Here is a 19,550-nt window from a genome sequence, read left to right as displayed (position 1 = left end):
TCGAAATTCACGAAATAAAAGGAAAACAAGAATGCAATAAAATGTTAATTCATTACAACAATATACTTTCTAACACCGTAAACGTTTTTTCATGTTAAATTTTATACACTTATTGCTTATATTTTCTTTATATGTTATTCATTTTCAATAATTTAATTAATAATTATCCTTCATTTAACAGTCGTTATTATGCTCATATCTATATTATGCTAATTTAATTCATGAAGTCACATTTATACATTTTCACATATTTTTACACAGTTTATTTAATAATTATAAATATTTCTTAGATTATACACAATTCTAGATCAAAATAGATTTTTGTTTAAATCCGACAATCTCTTACACAACAATTAGTGAACATACAATGAAAAATTCAATCAAATAAGGTTAATAATAATTAAAGTAGCGTTTAAAATTTAAATTGATGAATTCAAAATTTAAAATGAAATATATCCGTGAATATTAGTAATGGTGCAATTTCTTGAAAGGTCCCACGTTGAATTGAAACAGGACAGTTTAACACGCTAGCATGGAATAAGGGACAAGAGAATAAGAAAAGAAGTTTGAAACCAAAAACGTTGGGCTTGGTCCGATAAAAGCACATGTGTGAATAAATAAACCGGGTTTTTGGTTCATCTAAAGAACCGAACCAGAACAAAGGGAACAAAGCTTTATTCCCATGAACAAGAAACAACATAGAAAAGTTCGCCTATATATATATTCAATTTTTTCACGTTCGCCTTCGACAGAGATCTCACTCAACTCAACCGCCTCCACTCTAACCAAACCATCTTCTCTGAGCCATTCATCGCTCCCTCGGAGGTACCTCTTCTTTTCTTTCCTTCCATTTTCCTTTTAAATTATTGTATACGTTTTCCTAAGATAGTTTCACTATCGATTTTCGTATTCTTCTCTGATCCATTTTTACCTTATCTCAGTGATTAATCTCTCAGTTCCTTTTCTTTCTTTCTATCTCCGTCGTTAGGTTTTAGTTATTATACGTTTTTAGTGTATCCTGATGGTTGATTAGGGTTTGGTTGTTAGCCTGGTCTGTTTATGATTTAGGGTTTGTAAATGGAAAAGGTTTAAATAAAAATCGTGTGTGTTAGTCTCTTTTAGATGCTATTAATATTATTGTAGTTGTTTTTTTAATTTAAAAATACATGATTGAATGTTTTGGAATGGTCGTTGGCTGTGGCTCGTGTGTTTTGTATATATGTTACTTGTTAAGATTGAAGGTGTTGTGTTGGCGTTGGTTTTATTAATGAGGGTTGTGGTTGATTGCGTTTATTCTTTGAATGATTATTTGTTTTCTTTTTCTTTACTATGGTTTTCCGGAATAGTCGTGTATTTGCCTTCAAGACTAATCTTGTGTTGTCATGTTGTAGAGATGGCAGTGTCGGATGGATCACCAACCCCTCAGATGGTTGGGAATGCTTTTGTTGAGCAGTATTATTCTATACTGCATCAGGAGCCAGACCAAGTTCACAGATTTTATCACGAGTCTAGTGTCCTGAGTCGTCCTGAAGAAGACGGTTCCATGACAATGGTGACCACTACTGTGGTAAGTACAAGTGATGGAGTGTTAGTTATTGCAAGGGCATGTGGAGTTATGTAAGTGCAGATTTAGCACGGGCTTAATGTGGTTTGTTTTAAACTACTCCTTTAATTTATCATTTACCAAACTATTATTGGTGAACTAGCCATTTGCTTTTTCTTTTCAAAATGTGGTTACTTGTATAAACACAAATCAATCTAAAATATATGGAAATCACTTTGGGTTATGTGCATTTCATGAGAAGTGTTGTGCCATTTTTTTGAAGTTTGTTGTATATTATTAATTAATAACATGCATAGTCAGCAGGAAAAATTCGGGAGTTTCCCCTACTACCACCCTTTGCCTAAGCTCTAATTTTACAGCTTTTCCTGTCAAAGACCAAAGGAGTATGTAACATTCTTTGAAGTATTTGAAATCACGTGTCCCGTGTTAATTGATCCATGCTGGAAATTCCTTTTTTTAGTACCAATGCTCATGTTTATCTGAGTTTATTGGGAACACATGCTCAAATCTTGTGTATTTTATTTCCTTGACTAATATGTATTGTACAAATGATTTAAAATTCACTGATTCAAATGATCTTACTCTTCTATGCTACAGGAAATCAATAAAAAGATACTCTCTCAGGATTACACAAGCTTTAGGGTAGAAATTCTGAGTGCTGATGCCCAATCTTCACACAAGGATGGGGTAATAGTTGTAGTGACTGGCTGCTTAACTGGAAGTGACAATCTGAAAAGGAAGTTTACTCAGTCCTTTTTCCTAGCTCCGCAGGACAAAGGCTACTTTGTTTTGAATGATATTTTCAGATATATTGATGAGTATAAGTCAGTTGATATTGAGTCTGTGCCTGTGAATGATGCTGATGAAAGTGCTCCAACAGATTCTTTTACCCCTGAGCCTGGTAGATCTTCTGTTTACAACTTCTGGTTAAATATACCTCGTAGTCCTGTAGTTTTCATTTCCTTCTTCTAACATTTTACTTTTTGCGTGTTACACGATTTAATATTTTTTTTTTTTAATTTTGATTGTGAATAGAGGTCATTCAAGCTGCCGAAGATGTTCCAGATAGCCAAACTACTGTTGTTGATGATGACATTAGTGTCAGCAAAGATGTCAGCCAGCCACTGGAGAATGGAAAATTATCAGTTCCTGAAAAGATTGTTCCTGTCAATCATGTTAAAGAATCCAGTCACCTGGAACATCATTCACATGCTGAGAAAGCTGCTTCTAGTAACTCACAGGAGGATACTCCAAAGAAGTCTTTTGCATCAATAGTAAGTTTTAATTATTTGTTTTTATGCCATCAATGTACTTTTCATAGTGTCTGACCGTATTTCCTTTATGCCAACAATAGTAAATTTTAATTATTTTTGTGCTTTCATTGTACTTTTTGTGGTGTCTGATAATATTTGCATTTATTAATCTTAGGTGAATGCACTGAAAGAAAATGCTGCTCCCTTCCATATGAGGGCTTCCCCTGTGAAAGCTGTAGAACAGCCACGTGTTCTCAGCATACCTGCATCGGAAGCACCAACTCCTAGTGTTGAGAGTCCAACCGAAAAGAACAATGAGAATGGAGGTAGTTCCTATTCTGTGACTAGATTGGTTAATTATGAACTGAGTTTGTGATTATAGTTGATCCAGATGCTATATAACTTTCAAAATCTATGTTTCACAGGCAAGGCTTATGCAATATTTGTTGCAAATTTGCCCATGAATGCCACAGTAGAACAACTGGAACGTGTTTTCAAGAAATTTGGGCCCATTAAAAGGGATGGAATTCAAGTTAGAAGTAGTAAGGTTAGTCTGTTACAAGCATTGTACTTTCAGTTACTTCCCAAGCGATGATACAATATTTTGCCCTTCTTTCCAGCAACAGGGATCTTGTTTTGGGTTTGTGGAGTTCGAATCTGCTACTTCAATGCAAGGTGCACTTGAGGTACGGAAACATACTTGAAATCTCCCTCTTTAGATTTGGATTTGATGAAAATGAGTTTCTTGATGATAATGTTGCCTTCTGTAATTATATGCTTAGCCTTTGCCCATATGAAGGTGTTGTAACATGATTCCAAGTTCATTTTCTTTTTGAATGTCCCTTGACATTCTGCAGTTGTCTTTGTTCTTTGGCAAAAACATTATTTATTGTAAGTATTTTACAGTTGATTTCATGAGCTTTTTTCTTTTAATTATAGTGAAGTAGAGAATATATCTATGGAGAACATCTGCAATTGATGGGTTATCGGGGTTTAACATGCTAGGAGGAAAATTGAGGGTTTCAAGTTGTAGTTTTTCTTCCTGTATTGTGTGTTGGATCCTATTAACCTATTGCTATAAGAATTTGATATTAGTTCTTTGCTACTAATCCTTGGGTTGTTTTGGGTGCTTTTTCTACAAAAGCGTGTTATCTGATTTTGTTTTTTAGCCTAATTTTGCATGTTTATGGTTATCCTGTTTTATTTATTTCTGTGTATTATTTCAGGCTTCACCTCCTGTCACCTTGGACAACCGAAGGCTTTCAATTGAAGAACGAAGAGGCAAGCCAGCCTAACATTTCATGTCAAATTCAAACGTTTTTAAATAGTTTATCGATCTAGTTTATTATTTGCCACGACTGCAATGTCTTATTGATTTATGCTCTTAAGCATGCTGTTCCAGTTACTTGCTTTCCACCTTTAGATTCCATAAAATAAATGAATTTATATTCCATAAAATAAAAGTGTTCGTAAAGTTTCTAGGGATATAGATTCTTGCAAAAAGTTCTTGTGTGATATTGCAGACATGTCACAAGCTCACTGTGCTCCGGACCCTTTGTTCTGTGAAATGTGTATTTTTGTTTGTTGCAGCTAACAGTGATGGTTATTATGTCATGTGTATTCTTGTTTGTTGCAGCTAACAGTGATAGGGGGAGATATTCATCAGGAAGGGGTGGATACCGGAATGACAGAAATGATAACTTCAGGGGCCGTGGAAACTTCGGTGGTGGTGGTGGTGGCCGTGGTGGCTATGGAAATAGGAATGATAATTTTGAGAAGCGGGGTGAGTTCACTGGCAGGCCTAGAGGAGGAAACAATGGTGGTGGGCGTAGCAATGGAGAAGTTGTGGCAAGGAGTTATCAGAATGGAGGAAAAGTCACTCGTCAACCAGTGAAAGTTCAGTGAAGTACTTCATTTTGTTGGGAATTGAGTGACAACGGCATTTACTTATAGATAGCGGCATCTAAGGATTTTGGTTTGCAACTGCATCATTTAGAGTCTTTTTTTTTTTCTTTAATAGCTGCCATGATCCCTTCGTACAAGAGTTTTTCGGTTAATTCACATAATTCCCCATACCTACTTCTCTTCACTTTCATTTTTTCCAATTTTGTTACATTTTGTATCTATTATTCTGGAATAATTGTTTGGATTCGGCTACAATTATATGCCATTTTTTTTTATAATTCCTGTATGCTTTGTTTGCTTGTTTTTTTCAACTCGGTTCTGTTTGTTATATCTGTCATTTAGATAATGTTGGGTATTGAGAATTTTTCATCGTCATTAGATTACTTTGTTGGCTGTTCTAAAAATAATATTTTCTAAATTGTAAAATGTGTAGTTGTATAACTTGAAAATGTTTATGGGAAAAGTTTGATAATCTTAGAAATTTCTTTTTGAATTTTAATTGTTTGATGGAACCATTTATCACGTAACATTGAAATGCCTTATCAGTTAGTGTGTGATCTACGTCACTTTGCTCGAATTGACATTTTTTTTTTCTTTTTACCCTTTAACTCTGTCCCTCTCCTGAAGAAGTTTTCAGTATTGGGAAATATGCATATTCTGCAACTGTAAAGGTTAACATTGGCTTTTCAATGATTGAAAATCACTTACATGTTTACGTACACCACATAAGCTCAAGGGAAATCAAATGCTTTTATGAGCCATCTTTATTTTAATTTTCATGAACTTGTCCCACCTTAAATACAAGAGTGGGTGTTATTTTGTGGCAACTCACGTAAATGCAATCATGCATCTAATCCAACAGTATAAAATAACATTAATCCAACAACTGTTTTTCAACATAATTGCTTGGAATAAGTTTCAAGACATGCCAACAAACTGCCGTGTAGCCCAAATAACAGTAATAACAATCAGTTCAGAACATGTTATAGTGTTAATTATTCGGCTATTAAGGAACAAAGTTGGCTTAAGAAAATGAAAGTAATTTGATTTTATCTATTCTGCTAGTCAAATAACCTGATACACAAAATGTGTGGATAAAAGATTTTGGATCTCATCAATGAATGAAACTAATATGATATGGTAGCAGCTGAATTCGAAGAACCTAATCTATTAAATTAGATTCATGATGAATTCAACTCTAATTAATAATGACAAGCAAGTGCTACAGGAAAAAAAAAAGAGTAATACAATATATTTGACAGCGCACTTCCATCAAACTTTTACCTAACATAATCAGATAACCAATAAAATCAAATCCTAGAATCTCATAATGAGAAACAATATTAGTTGTGTCGCAATGGTCCTCACTTCTCACGCATATAAACAATTATGGCCACTAACTTGCAAGAGAAGGGAATTTGGTTAGTGTTTGCAAAGAGAAGTTTTATCAACTTCTTTTTAATCTAAAAAGGTTTTCCATCTTGGGTGCCTTGGTGGGTGTCAATTTGGAGTGCTGAGCTTTAAGAGTGATAGTTTTTTCTTTCTTGATTATGTCATCTTGTTCCAGCTTAGCTTTTCAGTGGACATGTCTCACTTAAGCACCAAAAATAACGTAAACAATCTAAATTTCTAAACAAAAGGTGTGCATAAAATGCAATAGAAATAGGTTTCTATAACAATAAAAAAATTAAACAAAGGATTTCTAAACTAAAAACAATACTAACAAGAGTAAAAGCACTGAAATAAACATGAAAAAAGTGCAAAAATGAAAAATAAATGATAAAACTTGCTATTCAATACTTTGAATCCTAAATTTATTTATAAACAAACATTATTCAATACTTAAACTAACTAGGATTGATCAAGGAAATAATACTTGTAATAAGGAGTAGGTTAAGATTAGTGAAAGCTTTTAAGAGTTTCTAAGAAAGAATTGGATGTACCTTAATTCATGTTTTATTGTCTTTGTTGTTCAAAAGCTTTTATAAAACTTTTTCTTAACGTTATTGTCCGAACATATTCTTATTTGTTAATCTTTTGAAAATTCATCAGATGAATTTTGCGAAAAGTTTTAATAAACACTATTCACCACTCCTCTAATGTTTACATGTGTATTTCAAAAGAACCTCTAAAAGTTAGGGAAGAGAAAATTTTAAGCGCTAGAGTTGAAGAAGTTCGAAGAGAGGAAATAAAAGCTAGAGTTGAAGAAGCTAAAGGAGTTAGAGAGGAGGAAGTTATAAGAGAAAGGGAGGAGAGAGAAAAGAAAGAGAAAGAAGAAAATGAGATAAGAGAAAAGGATGAGCGACAAAAGAAGGGAAAAGAAGAGATTGAGAGGAGAGAAAAGGAGAAGGAAGAAATCCTACTTAAAGAAGTGCTACTCAAGAAACCTCTCATTCCCCAGTCATAATTGAGTTAAGAGTTTTAAAAGGGGTTCTCTAATCTTTTAACTCTTCTCATGTCAACAATAATTCACATTTCTTGATTTCAACCTTTACTTTTGAAAATCTTTTAACTCCACTTCCACTTCCACTCCCCATTATTTTTAACTCCTTAATAACTTTTGAAAAATCACACTTTGAGTTGTTGTTTCCTAACAAGTTACAAACAATTCAATGTGAACAAAAACATTTTTGTAAAGTAGGTCCTATTACTTTAAAAGAAAAATCTAAAGAAACTAGAACAAGAGGTGTTAAGTGCTTCAAGTATTTTGAAAGAGGGAACAATTATTTTGAATATTTATTATGGCATTGGATAATCGATCATTTCCATCAGAAACTTCAAGTATGCTAGTTTTAAGCCTTTTGGACTGTCCTCTCGAGTAGGATGTGATCAAACTTAAATGTTTTCATCTTCAAATGAATTCACTCCTCTATCCTATAAATAGGAGTGACCACCTTTTGTAAACTTAACTTGAAATTAATGAAAAAAATCTATGCTAAAATCTGCAATCTCCTTTTCTTTAAGTTTATTATGATTGTCTTTTAGTTGACTTCTCTTAACCTTTTTCTCTTGATTGTTGGCTCAACCTCCTTCAAGATGCATTTCCATACCACTCTTCACATCTCATATCCTTCATCATCATATACTTCCACTAATAGATTTTTTTTCCATACCACTTTGTACAAGCCTATTCTCCCAAGCTTCATCATATGATAAATTATATACTATAACAACCCAATGTATTATATGATCTATCTCAAAGTAAATAATAACCTTCACCAAAAATAACTTTACAATGAAACTTCAAATATGTTTTTCTGAAAGTTATCCTATGTGATCAAAGAGCATCATCTAACTTATTATTCAATATCTCTTATTAAACTGCAGAGTTCTTTTAAAAAAATCTTAGTTGTAAAAATTATATGAAAAATCTCACATTTATTAATTAAAACATCACAGTAATGTCTTGCTACTAATGATGGCTCACTTACGAAGTTTACAAATTTTAACACTGCTAGTTTAAGTAACTTTTACTTTCACCAATTTAGGTACATAATCCACAATAAGTAAAATATAATTAAAAACAAAAAGAAGATTTTTTTTGGATAAAATCAATACTAAATATATTAAAGGTCTTACATTGGGATATTTGGTGCTTACCAGTTATATTTCCTCCAACTTATTTTCATTGGTCACATAACATCCATCTTTTATATTTTCATTTGTATTAATTAAATATATTATTATTTTTTCAAACAAAATAAGGCTAAATATTTTTTTCCAAAAATCTCAAAATATAGTAGATGACATTGCATGGAATAAAATTTAAATTTGGAGAATACATTTTTCTATGATTGAAGAATTTTATAATGTTATTATTGTAATAAATTTTATAATGGGATCAACTTATAAGAATTTTCTTTTTTTTGGAAATGTTTAGATTTGAATAATGAACATATTTTGGATTATTTTCCATATTTGATAATATCTTATTTATAATTTCATATTTGTTTTTGTTTCGGATGTGAAGGGTTGTGTCGTCCAATGTCTCCACGTCCTTCTCTGCTCGTACTCCGTATGTCCGGTCCTCCGTCCTCGCTCCTCAATTTCCTTCTCAGTGCACGGGTGGGAGACCTACGAAAGATTCTCCGATGCCAAAGTCAGTTTGAGAGCAATGGCTTTCTCTATCGAACAGTAATAAATATGTAGTAAATGCAACCTATCTACCACTCACCTTGGATCTGTATTTATAGTTTTCGCTATGGGCTTGGGATTAGTGTAAAGTTAATCACGACCCAAATTCAGCCCAATAGCTTTTAACCTCAACTTACCTTAAACCTGGTTAATTAGTAGCATGGCCGGCCGGTCTCCCAAAGTTTGGCCTTTCGGCCAGCCAATCCCTATAGGCAGCATGGTTAGCAAGCGGTATGACCGGCCGACCTCATTGCTGTTTACTCGGATGACGAACGACAAGGTTGCGTGATCGCGGACGTACGGGCGTCCGACTTGGCGCGCCCAACCCTTCTAGATGATAAGTAGAAGGGTAGCGTGTTTGGTACATTGTGGACGTCCGGCCTATCTGGCGTCCGGTCCCTACTGGTACACAAGCCCCCCAAGCCCTAGTATATGCAGTGTACGTAGGACTTTGAGCGTGCGGGGAGGATCAGCGGACTGGCATTGGGCCGAACTTCATGGGCTTTTGGATTTGGATTTTTGGCGGGAAATACGTGCCGCATCTGCAGTGGCGGAAGTTGAAACGGCTTCGAATCTGGAGCGTTGATCGTGCTGGCTTTCGATGGTGCAGATGCGCTTGATGGTTACCAAAATTGTTCTATAAATAGGGAGAGGAGTCGCTGTCATTTTTCACTTCACCTTCTTCGTTTTCACTTTCAACTTCGATATTCTTTTTCCCTCAGGTAATAAATGACCGTTGTCCATATTGATTCTTTTTCTGAGTCGTCGGGTGGGAGTTCGGCGAGGGGCGATGGTGGGCACGGGGCTTCTCTGAGTTCGGTGTCGTCATCATTTCTGGAAGAGACCGTCTGCGGGCATGGAGGGCGACCGAATCACCAACGGAATTCCCATATTTTTACTGAAGGGCGGGATTCGTGTCGACGGCTCCCCGTATGAGCCGGATGGTGATAATACCGTTGTGACAGAGTACGACTGGGCACCTTACGGTGCCAGCCTATTCGCTTCAGCGTACGGTCTCAGCGACGTGCTGGCCAGTAGGGTCAGCCGTCTCCATATCGTCCCGGACGTGGGGGATTCCCAACTGGTCCGGGCGGGGATTAGTATGAGGAACGAGAGAGTTTACTATGGGAAGAGGTCGAGTCCGGACGACTTCTTCTACATGTACGCCAACGTTTTCGCACAACTCTTCGTCTGGGTGCTTTTCACGGAGTTTCAGATGGCTGTCCTCCCAGAGGCTAACGTTGCCCCGACACAGCTTCATCCCAACTCTTGGGCGGCCGTGCAGGCATTCTTAGCGATGTGCCTGCCTGTGGGCGTGACTCCGACCATCCCCGTCTTTTTTCACTACTTCGAGGTCCGTCCGCCTCCTCAGGGCGGTTGGGTGTCCCTAACTTCTGTCCGGGATAGGACATTGTTCCACCCGTATTCCGACTCTTTCAAAAATTTTAAGAACCAATATTTCAAGATCATCATTGATGCCGCCGGCCGTCATGAATTCCACGATTCCGCGGGGAATCCTTTGTTCCCTTTTTACTGGACAAGGGTACCCCAAAAAATAAAAGCTTTCCCCGTGGGGGTGTTGGGTCCGGCCGATTTAGAGGCCGTGCGCACCATTAATGCCCTTCCGCGCCGAATTTCCGCTCGTTTCCTGGTCGAATGCCTTCGTCATGATGATTGTGAACGAAAGGCGTTCGGTATGGTATTAATATGTTGAATTCATTTTTCTTTAGTGTCAATCTTACGTTTCTGAATTTTCTTGTTTTTTCAGATCTAATGACTGCTCCTACCCCCGCCAATCCAACTTTATGGCCGCCCGGAAAGCCTCTCGAGCCAGCTCGTCCGCCCGGCCAAAAGGGGCGTCGAATGCTCCTCGCCCCCCTCTCGTGAGGCGATCTTCTTCCAGTGGCTGACTGCCCCCGACTCCCACAGCTCCACCTCAATCAGCCCCCGTCTAGGCGACCAAGGGACTTGCTACCGCAAGCCGGGCGCCCATTGTGGATGCAGTCGCGAACCTCGCGGCTGTGCTTGTGGATCCCTCTTCTGAGGCGGCCACCGACTCTATCGCCCCCTTGGTGAGAAAAAGGAAAGACCCATCAGGTCAGGGTCACAAAGACAAAGAAGCCTCGTCATCTCTGTTGGCGTCGAAAAAGGCTCGCAAGGGCAAAGAGAAGGTCCCCTTGGCGCCATTGCCGGGAGGTATATTTAGTCCGACATTCAACATGAGTGACCGAACCAAATTCCATATGAGCTCTTCGCAGCGAGCTCTAATCGAGCCGCTTTCTGAGGCGGAGCTTACCAACGCCATGCTTGAGATGTCCACTCGGGCGGCCTCCCTGGCGTGGTATTTGAAGGAGTTCGCCGACCGCCCGGGGGTGAAGGATGTTCGTGCTGAACTTTTGGCCGAGAAGAAGAATTCGGCTTCACTTCAGGCGGCCATGGAGCAGTTGATCTTGAACCAAGATGAATATGATAAGAGGATCGAGCAGCTGGAAGCCGACCTCGAGAAATCCAAGAGGGAATCTGCTGACGCCAACGACCGCCTGGCAGTCGCCCAGGTCGATCACGAACGGCTGCTGGAGGAATGTAGCCAATTGAAGTTGAAGGTTGCTCGCCACAGAAGCTCTGAGGTCGGGCTCCTGAAGGCAAACCAGGCGCTGACCGATGACCTTGCCTGATCAAAAGAGAAGATATCCGAGTTAGAGGCGGACATCATCTTTGAGCACGAGGAGGGTTTTAACAAAGCCCTTCGTCAGGCGGCCGTTCTTGCCGACATACACGAGCCTTTTGCCTTGGGGTTTGACATTGAGAAAGACATCTTTGATGGTGTCTTGCTCGATCTTAACTCCATGGCTGATGACGTGGGGCGGGAGAACGAAGAACCCTCTGGTGCCGCGGGAGCAGACGAGGCAGTGGTGGTGGAAGATGACGAGGAGGATGGTGGTGACCATTAGGATTTTTTGTTTTTTATACTCAGATTTTTTGCTACATGTATTCTTATGGCCGCCCGTCCAACATCTTGGGTTGTCAAAATGTTGGCTGGGTCGTCCTTTTATAAATGCTGGCATGTTTTGGTGCCTTTGCTAATGAATACATAACTTCTTCATTTGTTCAGCTTCTTTTAATTTCCTCGATGTATTTATTTTTGCTTCTTGCTCCATGTATTGGTCGTCCAGGGAGAAACCCTTTCTTTTATCAATCTTAGACTTTTTTAAGGCTCGGACGACAGTGGTTCTTCGGAAAGAACTCTCCGTTCACTGTCTGACCAAGTTGATAGTGGTTCCCGGAGGAACTCTCCGTTCATCAACTTGGACTTTTTGAAGGCTCGGACGGCAGTGGTTCTTCGGAAAGAACTCTTCGTTCACCGTCCGGCCAAGTTGATAGTGGTTCCCGGGGGAACTCTCCGTTGATCAACTTGGACTTTTTTGAAGGTCGGACGATAGTGGTTCTTTGGAAAGAACTCTCCGTTCACCGTCTGACCAAGTTGACAGTGGTTCCTGGGGGAACTCTCCGTTCATCAACTTGTGCTTTCGTCGTGCTTAATGAGACTAGTAATGAGAGAAGGCATACGTCCTGTCATTGAATTAATCGTTGAAAATGAAAATACAACTTTTTAAGAATGATTCAACTGAAATAAAACTTTAAATGCGTGGCGTTCCAAGTGTTTGGAATTGGCCGTCCGTCCGAGTGTTGTAGCCTGTACGCCCCATTTCCCAGTGCTTCAACTACCCGGAATGGTCCTTTCCATTTTGCTGCCAGTTTGCCGTGTGTAGTAACTCGGCGAGCCTCTCCAACCTTCCTCCATACTAGATCTCCCTCCTGAAAGCTCCTTGGTCGCACCTTGGAGTTGTACTTCCTCTCCACCATGCACTTGCATGCTTCCGCCCGATCTCTGCGCTCGTCCAGAGAGTCCAGTTCGATTCGCAGCTCTCGGTCGTTCAACTGTAGGTCCTCTACCTGTCGTCGTAATGAGGGTTCTCCTAGTTCGACCGACAACATGGCGTCTGTGCCATACGTCAGGTTAAAGGGGGTCTCCCCAGTCGTTCCATGGGGCGTGCATCGATAGGCCCATAGGACTTCGGGTAGCTCGTCGACCCATGCTCCCTTTCTTTCCCCTAATCGTCGCTTCAATTCGGCGACCACGGTCTTGTTCATCGCTTCCACTTGACCGTTTGTTTGGGGATGTTCTATAGAGCTAGTGACGTGTTTAATCCCCAAGCTCTTAAAGAATTCGGCCAGTTTCTTATCGATGAACTGGCAGCCATTATCCCTGATGATTGTTTGAGGGAGGCCGAAGCGACATACCAACCTCCAGCAGAACTTCTGGACCTGGGCGGCCGTTATGGTCGCTAAGGGTTCGGCCTCCACCCACTTAGTGAAGTAGTCCAAGGCTACCAGGAGGAACTTCTTCTAGGCCCGGCCTATGGGGAATGGTCCCACAATGTCCATGCCCCATTGAGCGAACGACCATGGCGACACAATCGTATGTAAGGTATGAGGAGGTAGGTGAGTGTTATTGGCGTGTTCTTGGCAGCTTAGGCATCTTTGGACGAACGTCTTCGTGTCTGCTTCCATGGTCGGCCAATAGTACCCTGCTCTCGTCACCTGGGTCTTTAGAGCCCGCCATCCGGTGTGAAAACCACAGATGTCGTTGTGGAGTTCGTCCATCACATAGCGTGCTTCTTCCTTCTAAGCACTTAAGAAGGGGGGTGGAGAACCCTCTCTTGTACAAGTTGTCCCCCACCAGTAGGTAGCGGGTGATCCTCTTTGCTTCGCTCGGTTTGATGGGCCGTCCGTCATCCTGCCGAGACATTATTTCTCTGATCTCAGATCACTAGTCCTTCTCCTCGCTTGATACCGCCAGGCACTCGATTGAGGGTTGGAGTAGTACTTGACGTACGATAGTCGTTAACTGCCCCTTCTCTTTTCCCGACCTGAGCTTGGATAGCGTATCCGCCCGGGTATTCTCTTCCCTTGGAATGTGTTGGATGTCGACCTTGTCGAATGATCTCGCCAATTCCGTTGCGCGATGGAAGTATCGCAGCAATTGTTCTTCTTTCACCTGGAAGTCACCATTCATCTGGCCGACGACCAGCTGGGAATCCGTCCGGCAGGTGATCCTTCTTGCCCCCATGTCTCTTGCCAACTCTAGGCCGGCGACCAGGGCTTCGTATTCAGCTTGATTATTAGAGACCTTGAACTTGAATATCAAGGAATGCTCCAACAGGAATCCGTTGGGGCCCTCCAATACTATGCCGGCACCGCTGATCGACCTACCGGACGCCCCGTCCACGTATAAACTCCACTCGTCCTGGTTGGTGGGGGGTAACTCCGCCGCGAAATCCGCTAAGTGCTGGCCTTTGACCGACCCTCTCGGTTCGTATCGTAAGCCGAACTCTGACAGCTCTACTGCCCATGCCACCATGCGCCCTGCAAGGTCTGGTTTCCTAAGGATTTTGGAGATGGGGAAATCGGTTCTGACGATCACCTGGTGACTTTGGAAATATGGCCAGAGCCACCTTGACGCATTTAGCAAAGCCAGCGCTATCTTCTCCACTTGCTGATAGCGAGTTTCTGCATCCAGGAGGGTGCAGCTGACAAAGTACACCATGCTTGGTTGGGGCCGTTCTTGCGTTAACACGACGCTGATGGCCGACTCCGATACGCCCAGGAAGACATGTAGATCTTCTTCCGACACAAGGCGGTTCATTACGGGCGGATTAAGTAGGATGGTCTTGACATCCTGAAAGGCTTGTTCGCACTCGGCGTCCCATACGGAGCCGGCTCCCTTCTTCATCTTCCGCAGGACAGGTTTGACTCTCTCGGACAACTTTGGGATGAATCGTGACAACGCTGTAAGCTGACCGACGAGCCTTTGGACTTCTTTAAGGGTGGTTGGGCTTTGCATCTGCAGTACTTCCTCACAGTTGTCGGGATTAGCCTCAATCCCCCTGGACATAAGCATGAAGCCCAGGAATTTTCTGGCGGCTACCCCGAATGTGCATTTGGCTGGGTTCAGTCACATCCCGAACTTCCTAACTTGGTGAAAGACTTCCTCCAAGTCCCTCACGTGGCCAACACCGTCCGCCGAACGGACGACCATGTCGTCCACGTAAACGTCCATGCATCTGCCGATTTGTTCCCTGAAGATCCGGTCCATTAATCGCTGATAGGTGGCCCCGGCGTTATTCAAACCGAAGGGCATTACCTCGTAACAGAAGTTTGCCCTCTCAGTGATGAAGGTCATCTTCTCCCGGTCAGGTTCGTACATCGGTATCTGATTATACCTAGAATAGGCGTTTAGGAAGCTCAACATTCGATGTCCAGAGGCGCCATCCACCAATGCGTCTATGCTTGGCAGGGGGTGAGAGTCCTTTGGACATGCCTTGTTCAAATCGGTGTAGTCCGTGCACATGCGCCACTTCCCACTGGTCTTTTTTACCATTACCACGTTGGCTAGCCAGGTGGTGTAGGTGACTTCTCTGACAAAGCCTGCCTCCTTCAGCTTTCCCACCTCCTCCTCGACAACTTTCCTCTTCTCCTCGCCCATCCCCCGCTTCTTCTGTGCCACCGGACGGGCCTCCTTAAATAGTGCCAACTTATGGGACATGACCGAGGGGTGGATCCCCGGCATGTCGGCCGCCGTCCATGCGAACAGGTCTCTGTTCTTCCACAAGAGCGACCTAAGTTCTTCCTCCACTCTGGGCTCCAAACCCCGTGCCATGGCAATCGTTTAGGAAGGATCCTTCCCTATTAGGATGGGTTGGGTCTCCCCCATAGGTTCCAACCGGTCTTCCGTGTTCATCCTTGGATCGAGGTCGACCATGGCCACTTCAGAACCGGTCACTCTTCTTTTTCCCTGTCGGGTATATAGCTTTAGCGTGGCGGCGTAACACTCCCTGGCGGTCTTCTGATCCGCTCGAACGGTGCATATGGTTCCCTTGTCGGAGGGATACTTCATTGTAAGGTGGTAGGTAGACACGATTGCTTCGAACGCATTAAGGCATGACCAGCCTAACAGCACGTTGTATGAGGTATTTGCTTCTACCAGCAAATACTGGACCCTCTTCTCCTTGCTGGACCGCCCGGTCCCCAACCTTGTCCTTAACTCCACATAGCCTCGATTGTCCACCCTCTCTCCCGCGAAGCCTACTATCTGTCCGTTATAGGGGACGATGAGATCCTCCGACATATCCATCTACTGGAAAGTTTTCCAGTAGAGGATATTTACCGAACTCCCCTGATCCACCAAGACCTTGCTGACACCGTAACGGGCGATCTCAACCGTTATCACCATCGGATCATCCTGGTCGGGATCGGGAGCGTGGAAGTCCTCGTCCGAGAATGTGATGGGCGGCATCGTGCAACGGGGCTTCTCTAATGAGTGTACGGACTACAAGGCCCGTACATGACACTTCCGTGCGGATAAGGATGACCCTCCCCCAGCGAAGCCTCCAGAGATGGTGTTGATGTGTCCCCTCAAAGGGCGCTCGAGGCTCCTACTACGGCTCCTGCTCCGTCGCCGCTCCGAGCGTGGGCGTTCGGCCCGATCATTTCTAAACCTGTCGGGTCTGTAAGCTTGCCGGGGGGTGGGTCGTTTCGCAGGTGCCTGAGGACGGTCAACCCGAATGTACTTTTTGAGTTGCCCCGCCTGGATCAACTCTTCAATTTTGTCCTTCAGGGTCACACACTCCTCGGTGGTGTGACCCATATTTTTGTGGTAGGCGCAGTGTTTGCTCTCGTCCGCTCCTGATGGAGTAGGTCGCTTTACAGGTTCGGGAAGCAAATCCGCGCTTAGTGCCTCCCGGAGGATCTTCTCCCTGGGGGCGTTCAGGGGAGTATACTGCTAAAAATGGGATCCTCGTCGTGGTTCCTTCTGCCTGTTGCCGCCCGACTTTCCTGCCAAATTGCCGGGCTTTCCCCCGTCCGCCCTTTCCCCCCTAAGCTCCTGGTTCTCCTTCTCATAAGATAATTTCATCTCTTCCACCCTGATCTCGTCCGTTGCACGCTCCCTCAACTCTTCCAGAGTTTTTGGAGCCCGTCGGCAAACGCTATCTTTAAACGGTCCGGGCTTGAGCGCCGGGAGGATGTAGTGGAGGGCGAGCTCCGGGCTTAATGCCTTCACTCGCTGGACGATCTTCTGGTACCGGTCCATAAACGCTCTTAGCGTTTCTTCCTTACCCTGTTTCAGGGTAACCAACTCGAACACGGTCAAGTCCTGCGTGCTGTTGGCCGCAAACTACCGGTTAAACAGTCGTTTTAGGCCGGCGAAGTTCTCTATGGAATTGGGGGGTAGAGAGTTAAACCATTCAAGTGCTTCGTCCTCCAATGACAATGAAAATGCCCGGCACCAGATAGCGTCGTGTCCTGTTCTAAATGCCATTGCGTTTGAGAACGTCTTGATGTGGGCCTCGGGATCCGTGGTCCCGTCATACATCTTGAATTGTGGTGCAATGAATTTTTCCGAAATCTGAACATCCATTATGTTTTGGGCGAAGGGAAGCAATAGTGTAGATGAAGGTTCCGACTTCACCACCATCCGCCTATCTCGGCAGTGCTCTCCTTATGCACTGATTTGGCCTTACTCCCTTCGGCCTCGGACTCCGTCGGCCTCCAGGTTCTGTCGCGTTCGCTGTTGCGTTCCGTGTGGTCCTCCGCGGCAGCCTTTCCCTTCTCCTTTGCCCGCTCGTCCTCTCCCTCCTTTCTGGCGATCTCCTGGGCTATCCGGGCCTCACAATCGGCCTTGACAGCCGCCAGTTCGTCTTCGTGACGCTGTTGCATCTCGTCCATCTTTTGTTGTAACACTCTGATCATCTTAATCGGGTCGTCCATGCTCATGTTTCTCGTGGTCACATTTGGGTTTTTAAAACTACACGGCCCCACGGTGGGCGCCAAATGTTTCGGATGTGAAGGGCTGTGTAATCCAATGTCTCCACGTCCTTCTCTGCTCATATTCCGTATGTCCAGTCCTCCGTCCTCGTTTCTCAATTTCCTTCTCAGTGCGCGGGTGAGAGACCTGCGAAAGATTCTCCGATGCCAAAGTCAGTTTGAGAGCAATGGCTTTCTCTATCGAACAATAATAAATGTGCAGTAAATGCAACCTATCTACCACTCACCCTGGATCTGTATTTATAGTTTTCGCTATGGGCTTGAGATTAGTGTAAAGTTAATCACGGCCCAAATTCAGCCCAATAGCTTTTAACCTCAACTTACCTTAAACCTGGTTAACTAGCAGCATGGCCGGCCGGTCTCCCAAAGTTTGGCCTTTCGACCAGCCAATCCCTATAGGCAGCATGGTTAGCAGGCGGTATGACCGGTCGACCTCATTGTTGTTTACCCGGATGACGAGCGACAAGGTTACATGATCGTGGACGTACGGGCGTCCGGCTTGGCGCGCCCAACCCTTCTAGATGATAAGCAGAAGGGTAGCGTGTTTGGTCCATTGTGGACGTCTGGCCTATCTGGCGTCCAATCCCTACCGGTACAGTTTTGAATTTTTTTAGAAAAGTATTTAGGGTTATTGAGCTTTGAAAAAGTATTTACATCATGCATACCTATAACGAATCTTCAAGTATATTAGGCTAATAAAAACCAACATCTAACATTTTTTTTATTGTTCTTTGTAAGCTTAAATGGCCCCTTACTAAAAAGAATGGAAAATTGTAGAACAGAGTATAAATGATTTAGAATACATTTCCTAACCACTATGCCATTATAAAAATTCGACAAGTATAAATCATCCTACATAGATTCATGTTTATTGTTATCTTTTTGTCTAAATAAAATATTATTAGAATAAAAATAATATTTTGAATATCTCTATAGTAATATGGGGAAATATATTTGGAATCTTCCTACTTATTTTGTCATAGGGTTTTAGTTATTACACATAAAAACGATGAGAATATAATTTGAATTTGAAATCAATAAAATAATTTTATATTTTCTAAGTTGGTATAAGATTCTTGATATTTTGAGCCTTATTTTCATAGTTTTTTTTAGGGTTAAATATGTTTTTAGTCCCTAAACTATTGGTCGTTTCTGGTTTTCGTCCCTATTTCAAAGTAAGGTACAATTTGGTCCTCATTCTTTTCGAAACGTTCGTTTTAGTCCTCGAAAACTAAACACTGTTTAAAAATTTGGTCCTCATTTAGCAACAAATGAGGACTAAAACCAAAATTCTGAGGATTAAAACGAACGTTTCAAAAAGAATGAGGACCAAATTGTACCTTACTTTGAAAGAGGGACGAAAACCAGAAACGACCAATAGTTTAGGGACTAAAAACATATTTAACCCTTTTTTTTAATTGTCATTATTGTCATTGTGTGGAGGGATATAAAGGTATGTCTCATTTGATGTTGCCATAGGTAGGGTTATTAATACCTCTTAAACACCAAATGTTTTGTTTAATAATTAAAACAATAAGGATTAAATCTTTATTATCTCTTTGTTGTCTATTTTATAATATTTAATTTGAAAGCTTTAAGGAAATAGATCATTAAAAAAAATGATTGAATTAATGATTAAGTCCTATTAATCACATACCCTTCCTACAAAAGGTCAGAGTACATTCAAAACTTGATCAAGGAGAAATTGATCATATGACCCATTTTCCTAAGCTCTTCATTTTGTATGTCAAAATGATTAAAGAAAAACTTATTACAATTACAAATGGTGATAATGTACCCACACGTGG

General features: G+C 42.1%; 2 protein-coding genes across 3 annotated transcripts; one reads left to right on the top strand and one right to left on the bottom strand.

The window, feature by feature from the left end:
- Nucleotides 1-665: 665 nt before the first annotated feature.
- LOC124847517 (nuclear transport factor 2-like) lies at nucleotides 666-5,008 on the top strand. Of its 2 annotated transcripts, none has more exons than XM_047325023.2 (9): nucleotides 666-825; nucleotides 1,392-1,567; nucleotides 2,162-2,465; nucleotides 2,600-2,838; nucleotides 2,993-3,143; nucleotides 3,243-3,364; nucleotides 3,444-3,503; nucleotides 4,044-4,098; nucleotides 4,454-5,008. In XM_047325023.2, the coding sequence occupies exons 2-9, from the start codon at nucleotides 1,394-1,396 to the stop codon at nucleotides 4,720-4,722; spliced, it is 1,374 nt and encodes a 457-aa protein (XP_047180979.1). In that variant the 5' UTR covers nucleotides 666-825; nucleotides 1,392-1,393; the 3' UTR covers nucleotides 4,723-5,008. The 2 variants fall into 2 exon arrangements, with proteins under 2 accessions (XP_047180979.1, XP_047180977.1); XM_047325021.2 differs by having other exon boundaries at nucleotides 3,438-3,503.
- Nucleotides 5,009-16,246: 11,238 nt separating this feature from the next.
- Nucleotides 16,247-17,335, bottom strand: LOC148194965 (uncharacterized). Its single transcript, XM_088094426.1, has 3 exons — nucleotides 17,160-17,335; nucleotides 16,749-17,078; nucleotides 16,247-16,673 (listed from the first exon to the last, which is right to left on the bottom strand). The coding sequence occupies exons 1-3, from the start codon at nucleotides 17,333-17,335 to the stop codon at nucleotides 16,247-16,249; spliced, it is 933 nt and encodes a 310-aa protein (XP_087950552.1).
- Between the last annotated feature and the right edge of the window lie 2,215 nt (nucleotides 17,336-19,550).

Source organism: Vigna umbellata, chromosome 7 (assembly GCF_029865625.1).
Source record: "Vigna umbellata cultivar VRB3 chromosome 7, Vumbellata_1.0, whole genome shotgun sequence".
In the NCBI taxonomy this organism is placed as follows: domain Eukaryota; kingdom Viridiplantae; phylum Streptophyta; class Magnoliopsida; order Fabales; family Fabaceae; genus Vigna; species Vigna umbellata.
The sequence above is the reverse complement of the archived record's forward strand: the minus strand, read 5'-3'. Positions and strand labels throughout refer to the sequence as shown.

Bases quoted from the DNA above. Each gene is read 5' to 3' on its own strand.
- LOC124847517 (XM_047325021.2), top strand. From the start codon at position 1,394: ATGGCAGTGTCGGATGGATCACCAACCCCTCAGATGGTTGGGAATGCT. The intron at 1,568-2,161 runs GTAAGTACAAGT...TCTATGCTACAG, and splicing joins CAATGGTGACCACTACTGTG to GAAATCAATAAAAAGATACT. The intron at 3,365-3,437 runs GTTAGTCTGTTA...CCTTCTTTCCAG, and splicing joins TTCAAGTTAGAAGTAGTAAG to CAACAGGGATCTTGTTTTGG.
- LOC148194965 (XM_088094426.1), bottom strand. From the start codon at position 17,335: ATGGATGTTCAGATTTCGGAAAAATTCATTGCACCACAATTCAAGATG. The intron at 17,079-17,159 runs GTTTAACTCTCT...TGCGGCCAACAG, and splicing joins GAGGACGAAGCACTTGAATG to CACGCAGGACTTGACCGTGT. The intron at 16,674-16,748 runs GTCGGGCGGCAA...GAACGCCCCCAG, and splicing joins CCCGGCAATTTGGCAGGAAA to GGAGAAGATCCTCCGGGAGG.